We start from the raw sequence: 26,908 nt of genomic DNA, 5'->3' as shown, positions 1-26,908 counted from the left end.
TCTTTATAATAATTCATTTATTTACTTATTGTATACTATATAATTATTTACATTAAAATATTTTTTAACAATAAACAATTTTCTTGATAATTCAGTATAGATTACTCACATTTCTACAATAATTTAATTACTTAAATGTTACTAGTACACCATTACATTGCAAATATACATATATTGCACCAATAAGGATTTATCGTCCGGGATAGTGCAAATCCGCGTAACTAGCACTGGTAAATACTGCGTATCTACACAACAGCAAATTTTACAGGCGAAGCTTAAATCATTGTACCTAACTTTATTACTTTGAAGCCTACTTTTACCCCTTTTTTACCTGATAAAATACAATACAATACTTTCTGTATAATAAAGGAAAAAGTATCCTTCAAAACATTATGCAGTATTTACATTTACCAGTGCTAGTTACGAGGATTTGCAATATCCTTAACGTTATGCAAGTTATTGTGAAAATCACACAACCTGCAACGGCTGTGACATGTGGAATAAATTTAAAAGTTCTTAGCATCTCTGTTCTTTGCCATGGCTTTCATTGATGACGATAGAAAACTTTTATTAAATACTAATGGGGGTATTAATACTATTCATAAACGCGCTAGAAGCCTCAATTAGCTATTAATTGATTGTCTTGATCTGTTATTTTAATTCATGTATTTGTAAGAAAGGGATAAAACATGAATTAACTAATTGAGCCTTGTGTAAGGTTTTATGAATAGGGAGGCAAGTAAAGTAAATCTTCCTAATTATATTGCTTTTTGGATAGTGTCTAAAATATTTCCACACTCTTTTGCTACCTAGCATAAATACATGATTGAGATCTTTTCTCAGTTCAAATAATTAATAAATTGAAGTTTAATTTAAACTTCTTGGAACGATTTGGAAGGATGAATCAAGAGATCTTTAGTTTATTACCTAAATATAACATTTGATTCCATTTTCTAAATTTATTTAAAATAGCCTCAAATCTTCTGAAAATATTATAATTGTAGCTTTTTTTTCATCTGAAAACACCATAGTGTTGTCATTTGTAGGTTGCAACATACTTTGAACGACCCTTAATAATAAAAAAATGCAGATCAATCACTTTCTGTAAGGGTTTTTAATACTTGACCTAGCATGTCACAATCGAGTTGGTTTATTTTTTAGTACCAACTTTAAAGACTGGCCCTATATCATAAAAAAACAATGTAACTTTTGCAAATACGTATTAAAATGACAAGTGCTAAATAGTATTTTAATTTCTTCTATGTAACAACACAAGCCAACTTACGGCCCTTCTCCTTGACCTCCTCATCCAGCGAGGCCACATCCCGGGAGCTCACCGATCCATGAATCACCGTCCTGACACCCGATGTCACCGACGGAGTCTCACTACCACTCAAACTATCTGTAGTCGTTTCACTGTCCGTTTCACTAGCATAGTTACCGTTGCATAAAGAGAGTTTAGAATTATCGTTTCCATTACGCTCTACTGCACGTTCAGATCGGTCCTGAAGTTTATAAGTTCCTAGTTTTTTACGATCACTTTCGCTACACTGTTCACGGTCAAGTTTATTATCACAATTCCCATTACACTCTGCACTATTTTCGCAAAATTCTGTTTCTACCGGGCCGTGACATCTGTCATCACTCTGCTCAACTATCGGCTCGCGACCGTATCGCACACTGGATTCAGTAAACTCGCGCCGACCTTGACCGTCTCTGACTTTACATTCACTTTGGTCTACAGTTAGACTATAGTAGCGATGTCCGCGCACACGATAGCGGTCCGTATGACTAGAGTCCCGGGGCGCGGGCGCGGGCGCGGGCGCGGGCGCAGCGTCACGGCGCTAGGGCTGCAGCTCGCCGGCCAGCGCCGCGAGCCGGGCGACGAGCGCGGCGTTGTTGGCGGCGGCGGCGGCGAGCTCGTCGTGCGCGTGGAGCAGCGCGCGCACGCCGGCGCCGGCGGCCGACACGCCGGCGCCGGCGGCCGACACGCCGACGCCGCCGCGGTTACGCGCCGCCGAGCCGACTTTGTCGGCGGGAGGATCGGCCGCTTTGTTGTTCAGCTGAAAAGTTAGATAGTATTATTTAATTAGGGTTCCGTACCCAAAGGGTAAAAACGGGACCCTATTACTAAGACTCCGCTGTCCGTCTGTCTGTCACCAGGGAGTATCTCATGAACCGTGATAATGAAATTTTTACAGATGATGTATTTCTGTTGCCGCTGTAACAACATATACTAAAAAGTACGGAACCCTCGGTGCGCGAGTCCGACTCGCACTTGTTTCTCTATTTTTGTGTAAACGGCGGTGCGGTATAAGAACTTCAAGTGTACAATTAATTGTAAGAAATTTTAGCTACAAGTACTTTGATCTCAGAAAAAAATACAAAAGCGTAGTAGTTTACAAGATAGGAAAAATTTATTTGAAGATGTAGGCAAAACTTTTTTAACCCTTAAATGCATAATGATGTATATATGCATCGTATATTTGATGGTCCGTGGCTCAATATGCAGCTATCCAAAATCACATTTATTACTTTTATACAGCATGACACATCTATTTCAATTTATTAAAAAGTTATACAAAAAATCATGCATTTAAGGGTTAATGTTGGAAAATTATTTAAAAAATGTCCTATAAGTATTACTTTTCGTATGAAAGGTTATACACACATGGTCCTGCAACTGTACACGAGCTCGTAGCTCGGCGTCTTGCAGTCTAGCCGCCAACGCCAAAAGTTTGAGTTCCGCGCCGCTAGCGTCCTTGTCCAGTATGCACGTTTGAAGCCACACCGTTTGTGCCACCTGAAAACACGATTCGACAATCGACTTTTAAACAGTACAAGGAGCTGCGCAAGATGTTTATTGTTAAATTAATTTTTAACAAGCAGAAACGTCTGCGATCGATGCTATTAAGCTTATAATAAATTTAAAAGTGGAAAAATTACTGCCTCGGGTGAGACTTGAACTCACGGCCTCTGAATCGATACTCCAACGCTCTGCCAACTGAGCCACCAAGACCTCATCCATAGTCAGCAAATCTTTCCACTATATGGGTCTAGGGGACCCTAGCGACATCTACCGTAAGAGTGTTACACTTCTTAAACGGCCACCGGAGTTCCAAGTCATATTAGAAGACCGCCGGTGGCCGTTTAAGAAGTGTAATACTCTTACGGTAGATGTCGCTAGGGTCCCCTAGACCCATATAGTGGAAAGATTTGCTGACTTTGTCTTGGTGGCTCAGTTGGCAGAGCGTTGGAGTATCGATCCAGAGGCCGTGAGTTCAAGTCTCACCTAAGGCAGTAATTTTTCCACTTTTAAATTTATGTTTATTGTTGTCAAGATGTAAATAAAAAAAAAAAACCAACTGACCTGGTACCAGTCGTGCAAGGCGTCGGCCCTCGCGCGCGCCATGGGCGCCGCTCGCTGCAGCAGCGCGCGCACCCGGCGCCCCGCCTCGGCCACCGTGATGCGCTCCAGCACGTGGAACTGCTCGTCGTTGTATGTGAGCGCGCGCGTGGCGCGGTCGCGGACTAGGTGTTGCCAGGATTCACGCAATCTGCAAACACACACTTTGTTACCAGTGGCGTAACTGGGGGGGCAGAGGGGGCAAGTGCCCCGGGCGCCATCGAAGGGGGACGCCAAAATGGACAAAAGCAGGGAAACTTTTGTCAGTCGTCAGGGGGCGCTTGGTGACTGCCCCGGGCGCCATATCCTCTAGCTACGCCCCTGTTTGTTACTGTTCGAGAGTAGTGGAATGAAGGGGACTCTATTTCAGAATTGAGAGTACGGATGGGATAGATAGCGAGAACGATAAACCGTAGATTATAGACAACCCGTCAATGAATCGCACTCTGTAGTGAGCATTGGACAGTTTTGAATCACATCTACTCACCGCTCTGTGAACTCATAATAACGGACAATTTGTAAACCTTATTGCAAAGAAATAAGGTCCACTGATGGTCGGTTTAAACTGTTGCTGTTAGAACTGTAGGGTAGGATATTCAAGGCGCGAGGCGCCCTTTGGGTCAGAGACACTCACCGCTCGACGAGGGTCTTGGCCCTGGTGTGGAGCCGCTGCTCGTGCACGCAGGGCGCCTGGCGTGCGGCCGCGGCCCACTCGGCGCGGAGCCCGGGGGCGCCGGCGCCGCCGTGGCGGGTGGCCAGGGCGCCGGCGGCGGCCCGCAGCGCGCCCCCCTCGCGCGCCAGCAGCCCCGCCATGGAGGACCATTCCGGCTCGGACTCGGCGCCGCCGTGGTGCTTGTTCACCTGATCAATAATTGGGTTTAAAGGTCCATTTGTATAGTTTTCCGTAAATAACTCGTAAACAGTAGCCCATAGCAAAAAATAGTCTGTTACGTAAATAATTGGTATAAGTAAATATATCAATATACATAATAAAAAGAGTAAAGGGCCAAGTATACTTCCTTGTGGTACAACACCATTTCGGTTATACTTGAACTCAGAGTGTGTCACTATTTGCTCTCTGTTTTTGGGATACATATTGATGTTTAAACTCAGTGCACTGTTGCCTATCAGACAAGTAACTTCTTAGCCGGCTGTGAGCGTTTCCTCTGATACCGCAACTTTGTAATTTATGCAGTAAAATGGAGTGGTTTAATAAGTTTATATAGAATCATTTATTCAAGGCACTCATGTATAAATGCAGTAATAAGTTCGCTCGCTCTCAACCCGAAATCCTTTCTTTACATGGCGGCCCTGACAGAACTTATATGGATTTGTTTGTTTGTTTCTTGAATGTTTTTCTTTTTTTTCGTGTATACTTGTTTTTTTTATTTTTGTTTGTGCTCTTCATGTATTTATTTTTGGTTTGGTTAATATGTTTGTATATATATATTTATATTTTTTATTCATTAAATATATACAACAAACTTTTCACTATTTCTAATTATACATTTTAATTTAAGCCAGCATTTAAAGACATAGTGTGCAGTAACAGCCCAAAAAGACCGGGGCCTGTGCTAGGGCTAGTTACAATATATGTGACACAATTTTTAGAGAGCGATCGGATTTTGGATAAACAATTTTCTTATAATATAAAGTTTACTTAATTCAATTAAACAAGCTTAATTAAATAAACATGCATTACTGGTATTTTTTATTTTTATGTACGTATTTAATATACGTATATTGGGTTTTATAATTATGTAAGTAGATATATATATGTATATATATATTATTTGCTATCTAATACACATACATACATATATATTATATGGAAAAATAGAGAAATATGACACGGAGTTACGTAGCAATCTATTCACTGAGGAAATATTTTTGTGTAGAAGTCTTTAAATTCAGTAAAAGAAAAACTCAGGAGAAACACTTTAGTTTTTTTATTCAGCCTACTTATGTAACTTTGATTATTTTGAGTAGACACGCTTGAATAGCTAGGTTGTATTATGTCCTGTAGGTCACCTGGTAATTTGTCAAAAAGCCTAGTTCCAACATATGAGTAGTGTTTCCTAGCTGCAGCACTGTTCGTAATCGGTATCTTATATTTGCTTCTGGTGTTTCGAAGGTTTGCCGGGTTAACATTTAATACCATGTCATCTATATGTCTACTAATATATATTATTACTTGCCAGATGTATAGTTGCCTTGGTGCTAACACTTTACTTAACCTATAAATTGCTTCAGTAGAAAAACGCCTTGGTTTTCTTTTAATAATTTTTAGGATCAGTTTCTGTGCAATCTCAATGTTTGCTATATTTTTTGCGCTACAGGCACCCCACGCTATGATTCCATACAATAGTATAGTCTGGGTTAAGGCAAAATACACAGTTTCAAGTGTTCTCTGGTCAATTATATTTCGAAGTTCTAGAAATATATACGCGGTTTGTCTAATTTTATTAGCAATATGTTTGCAATGTAGATCCCATTTTAAATTCTCATCGATTTCAACACCTAGGTATTTTGTTGAGTGTACCTGTTCTATTGTAGTGCATGTACAGGCAATGTCGGGAGTAGGACGACATTTATGAATTTTCAAGCTGATGTTTTGCTTTGGTTGTCCTGTCTTAGTTAGCGAGAAACAAATGTAGTTGGTTTTTGAGATGTTTAGAGTCAATAAATTTCTCTCATACCAATTTTGAGCCACTGTTAAGCCCTCTGATGCTCTAAGGCCTACTTCATCCCAGGATTTACCCACAAAACTTATTACTGTGTCATCAGCAAAGCAAATACATTGGCAAGTGTCTGATTGCAGTATGGAACAGAGGTCGTTTAGGTAAATATTAAATAAAATTGGGCCTAATACACTGCCTTGTGGCACGCCAAAGTCGATACTTTTGATTTCGCTGACAGTATTATCAATCTTTACAACTTGACTTCTACCAGATAAGTAACTTTCAAACCAGCTTAGCATCCTACCATAGATTCCATAAGCTTTCAGCTTTTTCAAGAGTATTTTATGCGAAATGGTATCAAATGCTTTAGCCAGATCTACAAAAATCGAGAGTACTTTACACTTTTTATCAGTATGTTCTACTACAAATTTTGTTAATTCAGCAATTGCATCACTAGTACTATGCCCTTTTCTAAAGCCGTGCTGATGCTTAAAGAGTATATTAGTTTTATCCAGATAAGAGCATAACCTTGCCTTTACAATTTTTTCAAAAATTTTTGAGAGACTTGATAAGAGAGATATGGGGCGGTAGTTGGATACACTTGTTGTTGTCCCTTTTTTATAGATCGGTATAACCACTGCCTCCTTTAGTGATTTAGGGAACATACCTGATTTTAAGCTTAGGTTTATAATGTAGGTCAGTGGGCGCACTATATATTCTGATACCCTTCTTAGTGTATTTCCTGTAAAGCCATCCATTCCACTAGAATTATTATTTTTAAGCGACCTAATCACAGAGTTCACTTCTTTTACGCAGGTTGGTCTAAAGTAAAAAGTTGTGTCCACTTTGTATGACAGCTCCCACTCGTCCGCTAACTGCGTTTCAGATATGTTCAGATGTTTCAGATGCTCAGTAGCTAGGTCACGACCTACACCAGTAAAATATGAGTTAAATTCATTTGCAGCTGAAAGCGGTTGATTTGCTACTTTAATTGTTTCATTTCCTATTTTGAGTTCTTTTATACTATTAATATTATGTTGTTTTCTACCAGAAGCTTCATTTATTGTAGACCAAATCAGTTTGGAGTTGTTTTTCGCTTTACTAAATTTATCCCCATAGTACTTAGTTTTTGCTTTTTTAATTAATAGGTTACAAATTCGTCTGTACTCTATGTAGTTCTGTTTTAAAACTGGATTATCTGAGTGTTTTTTGTATATCTTGTGTAGTTTGTCCCTTCTGCGCATACAAGATATGAGCCCCCGTGTAATCCAAGGTTTAATCGGTTTATTACTTTTACGACTAACTATTTTAATAGTAGTATTTGCCTCTATGTGCCCATGTAGCGAATCCCTAAATGAGTCCAGTGCAATATTAACATTTTTACTACTATATACGCTGCTCCACCGCTCCGTTTCAAGATCTACCACAAGTTGTTCGTGATCCACCTTCTTAATTACTATTTTTGGGATACTCCTACGGTCTATTGGATAATTTTCAAGCAGACACAGGGTTAACATATGATCAGTCACTGCAGCACTGTAAATTAAACATTCATGTTTAAGATTTTGCAATTTTATCATGCAGTGATCCAGACAACTATTCTCTCTTGTGGGCTTATTAATTCCGATTTTGTATTTGTGTAGAGTAAGTAAATCGATGTACTCGTCAGCATGGGGGTGCTTACTGCCAGAAGAGTCTAAGAAGTTAATATTTAAGTCGCCCATTAAGACCGTATTTTTTATACCTTTGCAATCATCAAGAGCTTTGTCAAGTGACTCCAGGAATATCTCTATATTATATGACGAGGGGGATCTATAAATACCAAATACGCTACACTCTTTAAGATCCACCCTCAGGCAGTTCGCCCCACAAAGTACAATTTCCCTGTATGCAAAATTCAAATCATTTTTAATAAACATTACAACGCCATCATTTTGAATCGGGTTTATTTCTGTGGAGATACTGGTATATCCGGGGATAGTTTGATTGGGTTTGCGGTGTTTTATTCTGCATTCCGTTAAGATTAAAACATCAAAATCTTTAATATTATCCTGAATAGTGACTAATAAACTGTCAAAATTTTTGAAAATAGACCTTATGTTAATTGACATGATTTTCAACGAGTTTATTTTTGAATTGAGGTGATTTCTCAATGTTAGAGGATTATCTATTTCAAGCACTGCCGAATCACACGAGAGCCTGTCCAAATTGTCATTTATAAATGTAAAGTCATTATCCATTATCGTAGATATTAAAGAGGTTGGCACTTGTCAAACTCAGCTCAGAATTTGCAAACACTAATGCTCGAGTACAAATACGAATTTTCTTACAACCATAATTTGACCTCTCCGCAGTAAATATTGTAGTACGACGATTATCACCTAATAGATACAATAAATATACTAATAATAGATATCTAAAGATGTTATTATAAGAAGTGACAAGATAATAGTGATATAAAATATTATAAGTTTTTTGAAGATTTGCGCTTCCTAGTCACAAATTTGCAAGTGTGCTCTCATCCTTAACCCATATAGGTTTCTGGTTAGCATTTTTTTTCATAAATATTCTACCATTTAGCACCCAACAGAATTCATACCCTAAGGAAGACTTTGCCGTCCTACTTTTTGCGAGTAGATACTTAAGTTTTGGTGAGAGGTGCTCAGAAATATAAATTGAATTTGGCTCACCCGGAATACCAATGTGCACTGTCTTTAAACGCTCGCTTGGGTCATTACAATTTTTATTGTAGTTCTTCGATGCTCTTAAAATATCATCCCTAGGAATCACACTCTTAAATATGTACACTATCGAGCGCGGTTTGTTACTTTTGCGGCCTGATCTGAATGACGTGTACAAGTCATTTTTGTCGATTTTAATCTTTAAGAAGGTACACATGTCGTCCAAGTATTTGAGCAGGTTCTCTCCTTGCACCTCTGGAATCCCCCTAACTTCTATATTGCACGACCTGTTTTTTTGTTCTAAATCCTCGATTTTGCAAAGAAGGAACGAAGTGTCATGCTGAAGATTTCTTATAGTGTCCTCATATTTGTTTTCTTTTTCTTGGCATTGACCCATGCTTGCCTGCAGTTCGGTTTCTTTTGTCTTGAGATCGTTCACGTCGTCCTTTAGTGCCTTCTGGTCCTCCTTGAGCCTAGTGATCTCGGATTCTAGGGTCTGGTTTTTTACTGTAAGTTCATCGTTTTGTGTCCTGAGTGTATCTACAGTGTTCTCTAATGTGGCAATTTTTTGATTTATCTCTTGTACAAGTTCAGTCTTTAAGTCATTCAGTTTGCCCTCAATGTAGTTACGCAAGTCATTTATCTGTGTAGAGATGTTAACGAACTCCGAAGGAGATTGTGGCGAGCTGTGTTCACTCGCTGCAGTTAATGCAGCCGCACCGCTTACTGGCGTGTTCGTGTTATCACCTTTTTTTTCTTGTGACTTGCATCGCGGGCACTTCCAACATTCCTTATACCTTCTAGATTCCTTGAAAAAATTTTCTGCCGTGATCCTTAAGCATTGATAATGGTATATTTCTTGGCATCCAGAGCAGACCTTTTTCTCAGCGTCTTTGACCACTTTGCCGCAATTTGCGCTACATTTAGACATGCTGGCGGTAATATTTATATACGTTTATTAACACTAAGAGCAGTAGTAAGCAAGCGCTAAGCAAGAATTATAGGCTAGGCGATAAGAAGCGAGTCGTAGCACATGTAGCTATTCCGTAGGCTCGTAGCTCGTGACGTCAGTTTCGCGTAGCAATTAGTCGATTGCGTAGTTGATATTCGCACACAGTCGTAGCGTTCATTTGGTTTAGTGGTCCGTGCGCCCACGCTGCGTTCCGCGTCCCAGTGTCCGCGGGTTCAAATCCAACAAAAGCCACCAGCGCCGACCACACCAAACTTCGGCAAATATAATTGTCTCTTTCACCGTCCGCCCACTGGGCGGAGTCACCGCACTTAGACACCTCAAGCACGAGCAGGAATTGAAAAATACCACAACAACCAATCAGAAATTTAGAATTTGATTTTTAGAAAATAAATTTAAATGAGTCCGACACGCGACCGCTCTCGAGGAGCCCATCCAAGCGAAATAATTAGGTATTCTTTGTGTGTATCTTTGTAATGTTTTAATATGTATCTTTGTGTGTTATCTGTCGTGGCATCGTCGAATGGGCCCTACGGAAGACCAGCGCTGGCTTTATAGCTAGCATTATGCTGAGTTGGGTCCATTTCGTGATGCACACTTGATGATCTCTTCTTTTCTTGCTGTTGTTGTCTGTACATGTTCGTACTTGTGTTGTGATCGTCACGAATAAATGTCTTTTATCTTTATCTTTACATATCAATCGCGTTGAAGGAATTAAGGACCACCAACCGGGCGCCGAGCAGGGCCCGTATCTTGCACCTGTGTGAGTGGGGCAGGTATTCTGTACTGTACCTGTGTCAGCAGATCGAGCGCTCTCGCCGCATCGTGCAGCCTCTGCGCGTGGGCGGCGAGCGCGTCGGTGCGCTGCGCGGCGGCGGCGAGGCGGGCGCCGAGCAGGGCTCGTATCTTGCACCCGTGTGAGTGGGGCAGGTATTCTGTACTGTACCTGTGTCAGCAGATCGAGCGCTCTCGCCGCATCGTGCAGCCTCTGCGCGTGGGCGGCGAGCGCGTCGGTGCGCTGCGCGGCGGCGGCGAGGCGGGCGCCGAGCAGGGCTCGTATCTTGCACCCGTGTGAGTGGGGCAGGTATTCTGTACTGTACCTGTGTCAGCAGATCGAGCGCTCTCGCCGCATCGTGCAGCCTCTGCGCGTGGGCGGCGAGCGCGTCGGTGCGCTGCGCGGCGGCGGCGAGGCGGGCGCCGAGCAGGGCTCGTATCTTGCACCCGTGTGAGTGGGGCAGGTATTCTGTACTGTACCTGTGTCAGCAGATCGAGCGCTCTCGCCGCATCGTGCAGCCTCTGCGCGTGGGCGGCGAGCGCGTCGGTGCGCTGCGCGGCGGCGGCGAGGCGGGCGCCGAGCAGGGCTCGTATCTTGCACCCGTGTGAGTGGGGCAGGTATTCTGTACTGTACCTGTGTCAGCAGATCGAGCGCTCTCGCCGCATCGTGCAGCCTCTGCGCGTGGGCGGCGAGCGCGTCGGTGCGCTGCGCGGCGGCGGCGAGGCGGGCGCCGAGCAGGGCTCGTATCTTGCACCCGTGTGAGTGGGGCAGGTATTCTGTACTGTACCTGTGTCAGCAGATCGAGCGCTCTCGCCGCATCGTGCAGCCTCTGCGCGTGGGCGGCGAGCGCGTCGGTGCGCTGCGCGGCGGCGGCGAGGCGGGCGCCGAGCAGGGCTCGTATCTTGCACCCGTGTGAGTGGGGCAGGTATTCTGTACTGTACCTGTGTCAGCAGATCGAGCGCTCTCGCCGCATCGTGCAGCCTCTGCGCGTGGGCGGCGAGCGCGTCGGTGCGCTGCGCGGCGGCGGCGAGGCGGGCGCCGAGCAGGGCTCGTATCTTGCACCCGTGTGAGTGGGGCAGGTATTCTGTACTGTACCTGTGTCAGCAGATCGAGCGCTCTCGCCGCATCGTGCAGCCTCTGCGCGTGGGCGGCGAGCGCGTCGGTGCGCTGCGCGGCGGCGGCGAGGCGGGCGCCGAGCAGGGCTCGTATCTTGCACCCGTGTGAGTGGGGCAGGTATTCTGTACTGTACCTGTGTCAGCAGATCGAGCGCTCTCGCCGCATCGTGCAGCCTCTGCGCGTGGGCGGCGAGCGCGTCGGTGCGCTGCGCGGCGGCGGCGAGGCGGGCGCCGAGCAGGGCTCGTATCTTGCACCCGTGTGAGTGGGGCAGGTATTCTGTACTGTACCTGTGTCAGCAGATCGAGCGCTCTCGCCGCATCGTGCAGCCTCTGCGCGTGGGCGGCGAGCGCGTCGGTGCGCTGCGCGGCGGCGGCGAGGCGGGCGCCGAGCAGGGCTCGTATCTTGCACCCGTGTGAGTGGGGCAGGTATTCTGTACTGTACCTGTGTCAGCAGATCGAGCGCTCTCGCCGCATCGTGCAGCCTCTGCGCGTGGGCGGCGAGCGCGTCGGTGCGCTGCGCGGCGGCGGCGAGGCGGGCGCCGAGCAGGGCTCGTATCTTGCACCCGTGTGAGTGGGGCAGGTATTCTGTACTGTACCTGTGTCAGCAGATCGAGCGCTCTCGCCGCATCGTGCAGCCTCTGCGCGTGGGCGGCGAGCGCGTCGGTGCGCTGCGCGGCGGTGGCGAGGCGGGCGCCGAGCAGGGCTCGTATCTTGCACCCGTGTGAGTGGGGCAGGTATTCTGTACTGTACCTGTGTCAGCAGATCGAGCGCTCTCGCCGCATCGTGCAGCCTCTGCGCGTGGGCGGCGAGCGCGTCGGTGCGCTGCGCGGCGGCGGCGAGGCGGGCGCCGAGCAGGGCTCGTATCTTGCACCCGTGTGAGTGGGGCAGGTATTCTGTACTGTACCTGTGTCAGCAGATCGAGCGCTCTCGCCGCATCGTGCAGCCTCTGCGCGTGGGCGGCGAGCGCGTCGGTGCGCTGCGCGGCGGCGGCGAGGCGGGCGCCGAGCAGGGCTCGTATCTTGCACCCGTGTGAGTGGGGCAGGTATTCTGTACTGTACCTGTGTCAGCAGATCGAGCGCTCTCGCCGCATCGTGCAGCCTCTGCGCGTGGGCGGCGAGCGCGTCGGTGCGCTGCGCGGCGGCGGCGAGGCGGGCGCCGAGCAGGGCTCGTATCTTGCACCCGTGTGAGTGGGGCAGGTATTCTGTACTGTACCTGTGTCAGCAGATCGAGCGCTCTCGCCGCATCGTGCAGCCTCTGCGCGTGGGCGGCGAGCGCGTCGGTGCGCTGCGCGGCGGCGGCGAGGCGGGCGCCGAGCAGGGCTCGTATCTTGCACCCGTGTGAGTGGGGCAGGTATTCTGTACTGTACCTGTGTCAGCAGATCGAGCGCTCTCGCCGCATCGTGCAGCCTCTGCGCGTGGGCGGCGAGCGCGTCGGTGCGCTGCGCGGCGGCGGCGAGGCGGGCGCCGAGCAGGGCTCGTATCTTGCACCCGTGTGAGTGGGGCAGGTATTCTGTACTGTACCTGTGTCAGCAGATCGAGCGCTCTCGCCGCATCGTGCAGCCTCTGCGCGTGGGCGGCGAGCGCGTCGGTGCGCTGCGCGGCGGCGGCGAGGCGGGCGCCGAGCAGGGCTCGTATCTTGCACCCGTGTGAGTGGGGCAGGTATTCTGTACTGTACCTGTGTCAGCAGATCGAGCGCTCTCGCCGCATCGTGCAGCCTCTGCGCGTGGGCGGCGAGCGCGTCGGTGCGCTGCGCGGCGGCGGCGAGGCGGGCGCCGAGCAGGGCTCGTATCTTGCACCCGTGTGAGTGGGGCAGGTATTCTGTACTGTACCTGTGTCAGCAGATCGAGCGCTCTCGCCGCATCGTGCAGCCTCTGCGCGTGGGCGGCGAGCGCGTCGGTGCGCTGCGCGGCGGCGGCGAGGCGGGCGCCGAGCAGGGCTCGTATCTTGCACCCGTGTGAGTGGGGCAGGTATTCTGTACTGTACCTGTGTCAGCAGATCGAGCGCTCTCGCCGCATCGTGCAGCCTCTGCGCGTGGGCGGCGAGCGCGTCGGTGCGCTGCGCGGCGGCGGCGAGGCGGGCGCCGAGCAGGGCTCGTATCTTGCACCCGTGTGAGTGGGGCAGGTATTCTGTACTGTACCTGTGTCAGCAGATCGAGCGCTCTCGCCGCATCGTGCAGCCTCTGCGCGTGGGCGGCGAGCGCGTCGGTGCGCTGCGCGGCGGCGGCGAGGCGGGCGCCGAGCAGGGCTCGTATCTTGCACCCGTGTGAGTGGGGCAGGTATTCTGTACTGTACCTGTGTCAGCAGATCGAGCGCTCTCGCCGCATCGTGCAGCCTCTGCGCGTGGGCGGCGAGCGCGTCGGTGCGCTGCGCGGCGGCGGCGAGGCGGGCGCCGAGCAGGGCTCGTATCTTGCACCCGTGTGAGTGGGGCAGGTATTCTGTACTGTACCTGTGTCAGCAGATCGAGCGCTCTCGCCGCATCGTGCAGCCTCTGCGCGTGGGCGGCGAGCGCGTCGGTGCGCTGCGCGGCGGCGGCGAGGCGGGCGCCGAGCAGGGCTCGTATCTTGCACCCGTGTGAGTGGGGCAGGTATTCTGTACTGTACCTGTGTCAGCAGATCGAGCGCTCTCGCCGCATCGTGCAGCCTCTGCGCGTGGGCGGCGAGCGCGTCGGTGCGCTGCGCGGCGGCGGCGAGGCGGGCGCCGAGCAGGGCTCGTATCTTGCACCCGTGTGAGTGGGGCAGGTATTCTGTACTGTACCTGTGTCAGCAGATCGAGCGCTCTCGCCGCATCGTGCAGCCTCTGCGCGTGGGCGGCGAGCGCGTCGGTGCGCTGCGCGGCGGCGGCGAGGCGGGCGCCGAGCAGGGCTCGTATCTTGCACCCGTGTGAGTGGGGCAGGTATTCTGTACTGTACCTGTGTCAGCAGATCGAGCGCTCTCGCCGCATCGTGCAGCCTCTGCGCGTGGGCGGCGAGCGCGTCGGTGCGCTGCGCGGCGGCGGCGAGGCGGGCGCCGAGCAGGGCTCGTATCTTGCACCCGTGTGAGTGGGGCAGGTATTCTGTACTGTACCTGTGTCAGCAGATCGAGCGCTCTCGCCGCATCGTGCAGCCTCTGCGCGTGGGCGGCGAGCGCGTCGGTGCGCTGCGCGGCGGCGGCGAGGCGGGCGCCGAGCAGGGCTCGTATCTTGCACCCGTGTGAGTGGGGCAGGTATTCTGTACTGTACCTGTGTCAGCAGATCGAGCGCTCTCGCCGCATCGTGCAGCCTCTGCGCGTGGGCGGCGAGCGCGTCGGTGCGCTGCGCGGCGGCGGCGAGGCGGGCGCCGAGCAGGGCTCGTATCTTGCACCCGTGTGAGTGGGGCAGGTATTCTGTACTGTACCTGTGTCAGCAGATCGAGCGCTCTCGCCGCATCGTGCAGCCTCTGCGCGTGGGCGGCGAGCGCGTCGGTGCGCTGCGCGGCGGCGGCGAGGCGGGCGCCGAGCAGGGCTCGTATCTTGCACCCGTGTGAGTGGGGCAGGTATTCTGTACTGTACCTGTGTCAGCAGATCGAGCGCTCTCGCCGCATCGTGCAGCCTCTGCGCGTGGGCGGCGAGCGCGTCGGTGCGCTGCGCGGCGGCGGCGAGGCGGGCGCCGAGCAGGGCTCGTATCTTGCACCCGTGTGAGTGGGGCAGGTATTCTGTACTGTACCTGTGTCAGCAGATCGAGCGCTCTCGCCGCATCGTGCAGCCTCTGCGCGTGGGCGGCGAGCGCGTCGGTGCGCTGCGCGGCGGCGGCGAGGCGGGCGCCGAGCAGGGCTCGTATCTTGCACCCGTGTGAGTGGGGCAGGTATTCTGTACTGTACCTGTGTCAGCAGATCGAGCGCTCTCGCCGCATCGTGCAGCCTCTGCGCGTGGGCGGCGAGCGCGTCGGTGCGCTGCGCGGCGGCGGCGAGGCGGGCGCCGAGCAGGGCTCGTATCTTGCACCCGTGTGAGTGGGGCAGGTATTCTGTACTGTACCTGTGTCAGCAGATCGAGCGCTCTCGCCGCATCGTGCAGCCTCTGCGCGTGGGCGGCGAGCGCGTCGGTGCGCTGCGCGGCGGCGGCGAGGCGGGCGCCGAGCAGGGCTCGTATCTTGCACCCGTGTGAGTGGGGCAGGTATTCTGTACTGTACCTGTGTCAGCAGATCGAGCGCTCTCGCCGCATCGTGCAGCCTCTGCGCGTGGGCGGCGAGCGCGTCGGTGCGCTGCGCGGCGGCGGCGAGGCGGGCGCCGAGCAGGGCTCGTATCTTGCACCCGTGTGAGTGGGGCAGGTATTCTGTACTGTACCTGTGTCAGCAGATCGAGCGCTCTCGCCGCATCGTGCAGCCTCTGCGCGTGGGCGGCGAGCGCGTCGGTGCGCTGCGCGGCGGCGGCGAGGCGGGCGCCGAGCAGGGCTCGTATCTTGCACCCGTGTGAGTGGGGCAGGTATTCTGTACTGTACCTGTGTCAGCAGATCGAGCGCTCTCGCCGCATCGTGCAGCCTCTGCGCGTGGGCGGCGAGCGCGTCGGTGCGCTGCGCGGCGGCGGCGAGGCGGGCGCCGAGCAGGGCTCGTATCTTGCACCCGTGTGAGTGGGGCAGGTATTCTGTACTGTACCTGTGTCAGCAGATCGAGCGCTCTCGCCGCATCGTGCAGCCTCTGCGCGTGGGCGGCGAGCGCGTCGGTGCGCTGCGCGGCGGCGGCGAGGCGGGCGCCGAGCAGGGCTCGTATCTTGCACCCGTGTGAGTGGGGCAGGTATTCTGTACTGTACCTGTGTCAGCAGATCGAGCGCTCTCGCCGCATCGTGCAGCCTCTGCGCGTGGGCGGCGAGCGCGTCGGTGCGCTGCGCGGCGGCGGCGAGGCGGGCGCCGAGCAGGGCTCGTATCTTGCACCCGTGTGAGTGGGGCAGGTATTCTTTTTTTTTTTTTTTTTTTTTTTTTTTTTTTTTTTTTTTTTTTTTTTTTTTTTTTTATTTAGGAAACAAACAGTCACATACAGATAAGTTTAAACTTGCAGATATACAATAAGACCTATAGTTCCATTAATTATAACATACTGATATTGATAACAAGTAGAAACAGGGCTTGTTCGGCACTGCCTATAAATAGGAAGATACACAGAAGTAACAATTGGATACACAACTAATAAAGTACCTAAGTATCAAACATGCTTACAAACATACATACGTTACATAAGACTATAGAACAATTACAATTTTTTTTTTTTTTTTTTAAAGCAAAGACTGCTATGGAAAAAGTAAGCTCCGCAGACCACTACTATATTTACTGAAAGACAATGAGAAGATATCTAGATTTATGAAATTAACATTGTAATCATGACAGGCTCGTCTAAAAAAAGTATTTTTGGCGAAATTAGATCTACAAAAATCGATATGGAATGTTTGGGGGTGGCGCGTGGGAATACGAGGCAATTTAAAGACAATTTTTTCAAGAAGAGTGGAAGAATCAGTAAGGCCATTTAAGAGTTTATACAGAAACATTTGGTCTATATAAACACGTCGTGTATCTAGTGGCCCTAGACTACGACGGTGTGTGCTATTCTCTGACATATTCAGACCGTGGCGGAAATTGAGCGACTTTAACAGCTTTTTTTGGATTCTTTCAATTCTTTTTATGTGAACGGTATATTGAGGGGTCCAGACGACGCTACCGAACTCTAAAATGCTGCGAACGTAAGAGGAGTATAATACTTTTAGGGTGTTTGGATCTTTAAATGGTTGAGATAGTCTAAGTATCAGGCCCAATTTCTTGTAGGCCCTCTCGGAGATGTGGTCTATGTGTGAAATGAAGTTAAGCTTAGAATCCAAAATAATACCAAGATCTCGGACCTTGGTGATTCTATTTATGATCTTTCCTGAAAAACTATAATTGAAAAGAAGGGGACTTTGTTTATGAGTGAAAGTAATACAGTTGCATTTATCAGGGTTTAGAAGCAATTGGTTATAACCGCAATATGCGGCAAAGCTATCAAGATCGCGTTGCATGTCCAGGCAGTCGTTCTTTGTTTTTATGATTTTGAAAATTTTTGTATCGTCTGCATAAACTAGATGTCTTGAACTAGAAAACGATGAACCCATGTCGTTTACGTATATGATAAATAAAAGCGGTCCTAAATGAGAGCCTTGAGGGACCCCTGAATCAATGGTTAAGTATCTGGAAGTATAGCCTCTTAGTGATACTGCCTGGCATCGGTTCTGGATGTAGGATTCAATCCACCTGTAGAGGTCTCCGTGTATACCGAGTTCGTATAATTTGTGTAATAACATAGTGTGATTAATTTTATCAAAAGCTTTTGAGAAATCGGTATACACGGCGTCAACCTGATGACCGTTGCCAATAGCGTTCAAAATAAAATCAGTGAAGGTAATAAGATTGGTGTCAACACTACGGCCACGAAGAAAACCGTGTTGGTCAGGGGAAATTATACGAATGATACAATTTGTCAATTCGGATGTAACAATTTTTTCTAATATTTTGCCAAAAATGCATAATTTAGATATGGGTCTATACTGTGTAACATCATGTTTATCTCCGCTTTTATGTATTGGTGTTATTAAAGCCGTTTTCCAAACAGACGGGAAACAACCCTCGGATAACGATTTACGGAAAATAATAGTAAGAGGAGTAGCCAATTCCTTGCTACAGCGAGAGATTAAAATTGGATGAATACGGTCAAGTCCCGCTCCCTTATTTGTGTTAACCTGTTGGAGGTGTTTAAGAACGAGTTTATTATTTATGTTAATCGAAGAGATATCTACCGGGCTATTGTTAGTATGAGAATTTGGAGAAACAGGGTACGCGATACCTTTAACAAAAACTGAGTGGAAATAATCGTTGAAATAATTAGCTACTGTCTCACTGTCAGTTGAGGAATTGCCTCCATAATACATACAGTCTGGGGTTTTATTTGCGGAAAACTTTGATTTAATGAAAGACCAAAAATATTTAGGACACTTACGGATATTTTTCTCAGCAAAAGATATGTATGAATTATAGCAATCCAGTTCCATTTTGTGCTCTCTTGTTCTTAACAGCTTGAATGCAAGATAGTCTAAAGGATTTTTGTAAGTTTTCCACCTGGTGTGAATTTTACGCTTTTCTCGACCTAATTTCACTAATGCCCGGGTGTACCAAGGGGGACGATTACTAGAGCAGTTTGTCTTACTGAGGGGAACGTACTTTTTAATAAGAGTATTTAAGATTGAGTAAAAATGAGTAGTAGCCTGTTCAGTATTCATATATTGCATTGGGGTCCAGTCAGTAGAAGAAAGAGCGTCACGTATTTTTTCGTAATTTGCAGCATAAAAAAGTAATTTCTCTCTAGGAGGATCATACGCGGCCGAAAGAAAAGGAAGCTTGATGTTAATGTCGAGAGATTTGTGATGGGAGTCCTCAGGGGTTAGTGGTGTCGTACAATGCGTAACAGAGCAAGACAAATCGCTTAACACCAGGTCCAAGATCCGATTGTTTACATTCGAGCACCCGTTAAGTTGTTTTAAACCCGAGAGGTTTAAGAAATCGGAGATTAAGGTTGCAGTCGTATTGTTGTTTGTGTCAATAACTAAGCTTCCATTAAGAAGCGTCCAAATGGCATGACTAATATTAAAATCGCCTAGAATTATGTAACTATCGTTCGGATTACTAATTATAAAATCGGACGCAGAGTCAAAAAAGGATTGCAAGTCGGAATAATGTTCACCGCCGTGAGGGAAATAACAACAAGCAATAAATAACTTAGCCCGATGCGCGGCAGCGCTGGGCAGGGGGGGGCGCGCCCGCGGCGGCGGCGCGACGGTGCCGGCGCGTTCGATGCTCAGCCACAGCTCCTCTACTGTAGTATTCTGTACTGTACCTGTGTCAGCAGATCGAGCGCTCTCGCCGCATCGTGCAGCCTCTGCGCGTGGGCGGCGAGCGCGTCGGTGCGCTGCGCGGCGGCGGCGAGGCGGGCGCCGAGCAGGGCTCGTATCTTGCACCCGTGTGAGTGGGGCAGGTATTCTGTACTGTACCTGTGTCAGCAGATCGAGCGCTCTCGCCGCATCGTGCAGCCTCTGCGCGTGGGCGGCGAGCGCGTCGGTGCGCTGCGCGGCGGCGGCGAGGCGGGCGCCGAGCAGGGCTCGTATCTTGCACCCGTGTGAGTGGGGCAGGTATTCTGTACTGTACCTGTGTCAGCAGATCGAGCGCTCTCGCCGCATCGTGCAGCCTCTGCGCGTGGGCGGCGAGCGCGTCGGTGCGCTGCGCGGCGGCGGCGAGGCGGGCGCCGAGCAGGGCTCGTATCTTGCACCCGTGTGAGTGGGGCAGGTATTCTGTACTGTACCTGTGTCAGCAGATCGAGCGCTCTCGCCGCATCGTGCAGCCTCTGCGCGTGGGCGGCGAGCGCGTCGGTGCGCTGCGCGGCGGCGGCGAGGCGGGCGCCGAGCAGGGCTCGTATCTTGCACCCGTGTGAGTGGGGCAGGTATTCTGTACTGTACCTGTGTCAGCAGATCGAGCGCTCTCGCCGCATCGTGCAGCCTCTGCGCGTGGGCGGCGAGCGCGTCGGTGCGCTGCGCGGCGGCGGCGAGGCGGGCGCCGAGCAGGGCTCGTATCTTGCACCCGTGTGAGTGGGGCAGGTATTCTGTACTGTACCTGTGTCAGCAGATCGAGCGCTCTCGCCGCATCGTGCAGCCTCTGCGCGTGGGCGGCGAGCGCGTCGGTGCGCTGCGCGGCGGCGGCGAGGCGGGCGCCGAGCAGGGCTCGTATCTTGCACCCGTGTGAGTGGGGCAGGTATTCTGTACTGTACCTGTGTCAGCAGATCGAGCGCTCTCGCCGCATCGTGCAGCCTCTGCGCGTGGGCGGCGAGCGCGTCGGTGCGCTGCGCGGCGGCGGCGAGGCGGGCGCCGAGCAGGGCTCGTATCTTGCACCCGTGTGAGTGGGGCAGGTATTCTGTACTGTACCTGTGTCAGCAGATCGAGCGCTCTCGCCGCATCGTGCAGCCTCTGCGCGTGGGCGGCGAGCGCGTCGGTGCGCTGCGCGGCGGCGGCGAGGCGGGCGCCGAGCAGGGCTCGTATCTTGCACCCGTGTGAGTGGGGCAGGTATTCTGTACTGTACCTGTGTCAGCAGATCGAGCGCTCTCGCCGCATCGTGCAGCCTCTGCGCGTGGGCGGCGAGCGCGTCGGTGCGCTGCGCGGCGGCGGCGAGGCGGGCGCCGAGCAGGGCTCGTATCTTGCACCCGTGTGAGTGGGGCAGGTATTCTGTACTGTACCTGTGTCAGCAGATCGAGCGCTCTCGCCGCATCGTGCAGCCTCTGCGCGTGGGCGGCGAGCGCGTCGGTGCGCTGCGCGGCGGCGGCGAGGCGGGCGCCGAGCAGGGCTCGTATCTTGCACCCGTGTGAGTGGGGCAGGTATTCTGTACTGTACCTGTGTCAGCAGATCGAGCGCTCTCGCCGCATCGTGCAGCCTCTGCGCGTGGGCGGCGAGCGCGTCGGTGCGCTGCGCGGCGGCGGCGAGGCGGGCGCCGAGCAGGGCTCGTATCTTGCACCCGTGTGAGTGGGGCAGGTATTCTGTACTGTACCTGTGTCAGCAGATCGAGCGCTCTCGCCGCATCGTGCAGCCTCTGCGCGTGGGCGGCGAGCGCGTCGGTGCGCTGCGCGGCGGCGGCGAGGCGGGCGCCGAGCAGGGCTCGTATCTTGCACCCGTGTGAGTGGGGCAGGTATTCTGTACTGTACCTGTGTCAGCAGATCGAGCGCTCTCGCCGCATCGTGCAGCCTCTGCGCGTGGGCGGCGAGCGCGTCGGTGCGCTGCGCGGCGGCGGCGAGGCGGGCGCCGAGCAGGGCTCGTATCTTGCACCCGTGTGAGTGGGGCAGGTATTCTGTACTGTACCTGTGTCAGCAGATCGAGCGCTCTCGCCGCATCGTGCAGCCTCTGCGCGTGGGCGGCGAGCGCGTCGGTGCGCTGCGCGGCGGCGGCGAGGCGGGCGCCGAGCAGGGCTCGTATCTTGCACCCGTGTGAGTGGGGCAGGTATTCTGTACTGTACCTGTGTCAGCAGATCGAGCGCTCTCGCCGCATCGTGCAGCCTCTGCGCGTGGGCGGCGAGCGCGTCGGTGCGCTGCGCGGCGGCGGCGAGGCGGGCGCCGAGCAGGGCTCGTATCTTGCACCCGTGTGAGTGGGGCAGGTATTCTGTACTGTACCTGTGTCAGCAGATCGAGCGCTCTCGCCGCATCGTGCAGCCTCTGCGCGTGGGCGGCGAGCGCGTCGGTGCGCTGCGCGGCGGCGGCGAGGCGGGCGCCGAGCAGGGCTCGTATCTTGCACCCGTGTGAGTGGGGCAGGTATTCTGTACTGTACCTGTGTCAGCAGATCGAGCGCTCTCGCCGCATCGTGCAGCCTCTGCGCGTGGGCGGCGAGCGCGTCGGTGCGCTGCGCGGCGGCGGCGAGGCGGGCGCCGAGCAGGGCTCGTATCTTGCACCCGTGTGAGTGGGGCAGGTATTCTGTACTGTACCTGTGTCAGCAGATCGAGCGCTCTCGCCGCATCGTGCAGCCTCTGCGCGTGGGCGGCGAGCGCGTCGGTGCGCTGCGCGGCGGCGGCGAGGCGGGCGCCGAGCAGGGCTCGTATCTTGCACCCGTGTGAGTGGGGCAGGTATTCTGTACTGTACCTGTGTCAGCAGATCGAGCGCTCTCGCCGCATCGTGCAGCCTCTGCGCGTGGGCGGCGAGCGCGTCGGTGCGCTGCGCGGCGGCGGCGAGGCGGGCGCCGAGCAGGGCTCCCCAGCGCGCCACGGCGGCGCCGCACAGCTGCGAGGCTGCGGCCAGGGCTTCCACTCGCCGCTTGATCACGTGGCCTACGCTACATGCCGTCTGCACAAAAATAAAGTACTCACTAATAGTATGCCCATAAATAAATCGTGTAAAAATATATATTAGGATATAAATTACCTGATAAAATAAATAAATCAATTTATCTGTAGAAAAGGGCGCGAAATTCAAAATGTGTGAGATCGTTTTTTTTTTTTAATTTGCCTCTTTTTTCTACGCATAAAAATGGTTTGCGTTTGCCAGGCTATACCTAGACAAAGACAGACATTTATTCGTGACTCATTGAACTCTTAGTTCGGTTGCACTGGTGGAGGGATAACTCCGTCCGGGGGTGTTTTCATTTCACTCTACAGTAGATGGATTAGTTAGAGAAACTTGTAAGAGTTGTAAGTATGACTAACCTTAGCCTGACTAGCGTCATTTTCAACAGACACAATATTCGGGAACACGGGAAACTTCGGAGCATCGGGCTCCGGCGCTAAGCTCACACTCGTCGAGCTCTTATTGAACAACAGCAGGGGTTCAGTAGCGGTGGTGGCGGGGTAACTCCGTCCAGGGGTGTTTTCGTCCACTTCGCTGAGCAGTAGCCGGTCGGCGTAGAGTAGAACTTGTGATTCGGCGACGACGCCGCATTGCTCGAGGAGCGCGGTTTGGAGCTGCTCGAAACGGTCTTCGGGCTTCATGAATACCTGAGAGGCAACGGAGAAGGTAAATATCATTTTTAAATCAATTGACATGTCAACATGTGTCAAGCTACCAGTGGCGTAACTAAGGGCAAGTGCTCCGGGCGCCATCCAAGGGGGGGGGGGGGGGGCAAAAGGCGCAAATTTGGTGACTACGCGCCCCGCGCGCCATATCCTCTAGCTACGTCCCTGCGAGCTGTCGAGGTTTCCTACCTAAACCTAACCTGGGTCAGCCCCTTTGCAAAATGTAAATGCTGAATCAGCCCCTCCCAAACCAGAATCCCGGATCTGCCGGGTGACATCGAGCTGATAATATGATGGAAAGAGACCCGAAGGTGACCATAGAAACTAGGTAATAAAACAACACAACCTAATTGAGTTTATTACAATTATCACAATGAGTAAGGTATAGTAAATAGATGACTGTTAAAAGAAAGGTACGCGCAATTAAAGTTTGTGATTCTTTATTACACAAAACACTTATTTCAACTATGACTAGCTACAAAAAAACTGTAAAGAAGGCATCCATAAACCATACACTTTCGATCAGCCTTCACCCGCGGCCGCGCTCAAATTTCCGCCAAGGTGAGGTGAGCTATTGTTTCGCGGCGCTTGCGCAACCACACCTAACACTTTACGCAGTATTATATTATGACTCCATAACAACTTCCGACTGTCGAGATAATTCAGTAAGTCGAATCTCACTAAATCACACGCAGTGACGCAGGGGAGAGAGGGGTGTTTGGATGAAATTGTGACCTACATTAAGCCTACTTAAATTTTGACGTTTTTATGATCGTTGACGACAATTATTCAAGTACAAATTTGATTGATTTTAACTACAATTTCGCTAAAGCTAAAGACTTGGCTTGAAGGATTTGTAACTTTTGAAAACTAGTTTGTTTTTGAGTATTTCCTAAATAAGTAAGCCTGCTATTCCTTAAATAAACTATTTAGTTGAGTTGAGTGTAACAAGTTATCATATTATTGATCAAAAAATTTAGGCAAATCATTGTTCTAGTAAAAAACAATGATTTCCTTTGTGTTCAAATTACATTATGTAACTTAGAGTGTTACAACAAAGAGCATTGTTGTTTAAGCGCACTCAGCTAAAGTCAATACTTTATTGTAAGGATAAACAGTGTGGAATATTATTTATTTTTAGGGTTCCGTACCCAAAGGGTAAAAACGGAACCCTGTTACTTGGACTCCGCTGTCCGTCTGTCTGTCACCAGGCTGTATCTCATGAACCGTGGTAGCTAGACAGTTGAAAATTTCACAGATTGTGTAGCATCTGAGCGCTTTGGTATGTAAACTGTAAGCTTGTGTATTGTATTAATAAATAAACAAACAAATAAAAGATGATGTATTTCTGTTGCCGCTACGCAAAGTACCATTTGTCCAGTTTTTTTTTTACAAATAGTATCAATTGACCCTATAATATACATATATAGCAGGTATTTAGGGTTCTCAAAGGTGGGCAATGCATAAGTGGCTCCTCTGATGTTGCTTATGTCCATGGGCGGCGATGACTGCTTCCCATCAGGCGGCTTGTTTGCTTCCTATTACATACCCTACTCATAGTGTTGTGTTTCTGCCGGTGAGTAAGGTTGCCAGAGCTCAACAAGGGAGAGGAGTGTTAGGGTCGGCAACGCGCATGTAGCTCCCATGGAGTTGCAGGCGTACATAGGCTACGAAGACTGCTTAACATAAGGCGGGCCGTATGCTTGTTTGCCACCGACGTAAGTAGTATAAAAAAAAAACTAAAATATTGAGAAAATAAATAAGTTTTTTTATAGTCATTGTTTTCAACAAATTTTAATTAAACTGTGACATACCTTTACACTGCAAGCCTTGTTAACATGGAACACATGTATAGCGGTAGTGGAGGTGGCAGCCTGGACCTCGGAGAAGAACCGCTCAAATGTCCATATCCTGTGCGGGTCCACTTCCAGTAATCCGGCCAGTAGTGGTGTTACTAGCTTACGGAGACCAACACTAAGTTGGCAGTGGGAAGGGAGCTCTCTGGCCCAATCTATGGGGCCATTTTCTGTTGTTTGCGTGCCCTTAAATAAATAAAAATGTGATTTGTGTACTGTTATTATGTACCTATGTTCAAACTTATTAAATAAACGTCTTTTATTATTATTAAATAAAAAAATAATACAACAAAATGTATGAACCAGTTTTGATAAAACATGTCTTAAAACCACCTTAGGATCAAAACTAAATCCATATAATTTAACAGTAAACTGTAGCTGTGTAACAGCCCACCTTACAAGAAAAAAACTACAATGAAATTTTAGTGTTTTAAAATAGGATTCAATTTATTTTATTTTCAAATTGAGTAAAACAAATCAATTAAAAATGATAATACATTGGATTGAAATAAATTGGTATCGAAATTGTGAATTAATATTCATACTAACACCTCAATACCTCTAGCATTTTAATTGTTAGATGTACTTCTTAAATTACTTATTAAATAATTAGGCTTTTTTTTATATACTCACAGCTATAACTCCTGAAGCCTTCTTAGTAGTGATATAAAACATGGTTTCTTTATTTCTCCTACCCCCGTATGGCCTGAAAGGGAGCTGGCCTGTCGCCACATGGTATAATGTCACCCCAATAGACCACAAGTCCACTGTGGCCCCAAAACTCTTTCCAACGGGCTTCCTAAGTACTGCCCGTTCATACATATCCGGGTGTAAGTATTCCTCAGTACCGTATAGAGAAACAAACTGTTCTTCTTCTTGTAATTCTCTAGCTGCTCCAAAATCTGTAAGTTTGTAAGTTGTAGTACCATCCTCGTTGATAAACTTCATAATATTTCCAGGTTTCAAATCTCTGTGCACTAGATTGTTGTCACGTAAATGTTTCATGCCGGCTGTCAAGTGTTCCAAGACAAGTAAGAACTCAAGTTCTTGTAAGCCGTACGTGTTCTCTGGGTCGTCGAGAATGTTGAAGAGGCTGCCACCCGTGCACAGCTCCATGACAATGACCTTGAGATAAAAACATTTGATTGTGGTAATCACTACATAGTATAAAACAAAGTCGCATTCCGCTGTCTGTATGTCTGTGTATACTTAGATCTTTAAAACTACGCAACGGATTTTGATGCAGTTTTTTTTTAATAGATAGTGATTCAAGAGGAAGGTATAATTTGTAAAGGTTTTGTGTAAATTAGTTTAGTAGCGGGTCGCTAGTAAAATACTACAGAAATTAAAAGAAGAACAAATAAAGCATTAGCTAGTATTATACCTTGCCACGGCCCTCTTGCTCCTCTTCAATAGCGAGTAACTTCACGATGTTCTCATGTTTCACCTTCTTTAGCACTTCAAATTCCCGCATCTGCACATCATGAGGCCTCATGTGACTCAGCTGGTTAAAGGTTTTCACGGCTACGGGCTCGCCGTTGTTCTTGTTGACACCCTGAAACACGGCGCCCGTTGCACCTTTACCTAGCACGCTAGTCGTGCACCAAACGTAGTTCTCAGAGCCCCGAAGGAAGGACATTTTCGAAAGTTACACTGCACTGCTGAATGTTACAAAATTAGGTTACTCCAAAGACGGAGCTTACACTTCAAACCATGGGGCTGAGTAGCTAGTTATTACATGTAAATTTTAATGTAGAAATTGGATAAACATTGTCCAATTATTACTCCAATTAATAGTTACGTTCACTCCGCTTTCGACTTTCGTCAACAAATTCCGATTTGACAGCTAAACTGGGTGACAGTTTGCTGACAGTTCGTGGTGAACCATAGATAGCAAAACAAGGAACATGGTAATAGGACGGAGAGTTTTA

General features: G+C 49.7%; 1 protein-coding gene across 1 annotated transcript; it reads right to left on the bottom strand.

Moving 5' to 3' along the window:
• Positions 1 to 2: 2 nt before the first annotated feature.
• Positions 3 to 26,815, bottom strand: LOC134749464 (inhibitor of nuclear factor kappa-B kinase subunit epsilon). The gene is made up of 9 exons (XM_063684396.1): positions 26,362 to 26,815; positions 25,611 to 26,102; positions 24,936 to 25,163; positions 22,816 to 23,103; positions 22,256 to 22,456; positions 4,041 to 4,267; positions 3,371 to 3,557; positions 2,672 to 2,803; positions 3 to 2,063 (listed from the first exon to the last, which is right to left on the bottom strand). The coding sequence occupies exons 1-9, from the start codon at positions 26,614 to 26,616 to the stop codon at positions 1,845 to 1,847; spliced, it is 2,229 nt and encodes a 742-aa protein (XP_063540466.1). The 5' UTR covers positions 26,617 to 26,815; the 3' UTR covers positions 3 to 1,844.
• Positions 26,816 to 26,908: the final 93 nt, after the last annotated feature.

Source organism: Cydia strobilella, chromosome 18 (assembly GCF_947568885.1).
Source record: "Cydia strobilella chromosome 18, ilCydStro3.1, whole genome shotgun sequence".
NCBI classification, from domain to species: domain Eukaryota; kingdom Metazoa; phylum Arthropoda; class Insecta; order Lepidoptera; family Tortricidae; genus Cydia; species Cydia strobilella.
The sequence above is the reverse complement of the archived record's forward strand: the minus strand, read 5'-3'. Positions and strand labels throughout refer to the sequence as shown.

What these genes read in the sequence shown, in the direction of transcription:
- LOC134749464 (XM_063684396.1), bottom strand. Translation starts at nt 26,616, where the DNA reads ATGTCCTTCCTTCGGGGCTCTGAGAACTACGTTTGGTGCACGACTAGC. An exon ending in CCTTGCACGACTGGTACCAG is followed by an intron (nt 2,804 to 3,370) that starts GTCAGTTGGTTT and finishes TCGTGTTTTCAG; the next exon opens with GTGGCACAAACGGTGTGGCT. An exon ending in GTGTACAGTTGCAGGACCAT is followed by an intron (nt 2,064 to 2,671) that starts GTGTGTATAACC and finishes CTAACTTTTCAG; the next exon opens with CTGAACAACAAAGCGGCCGA.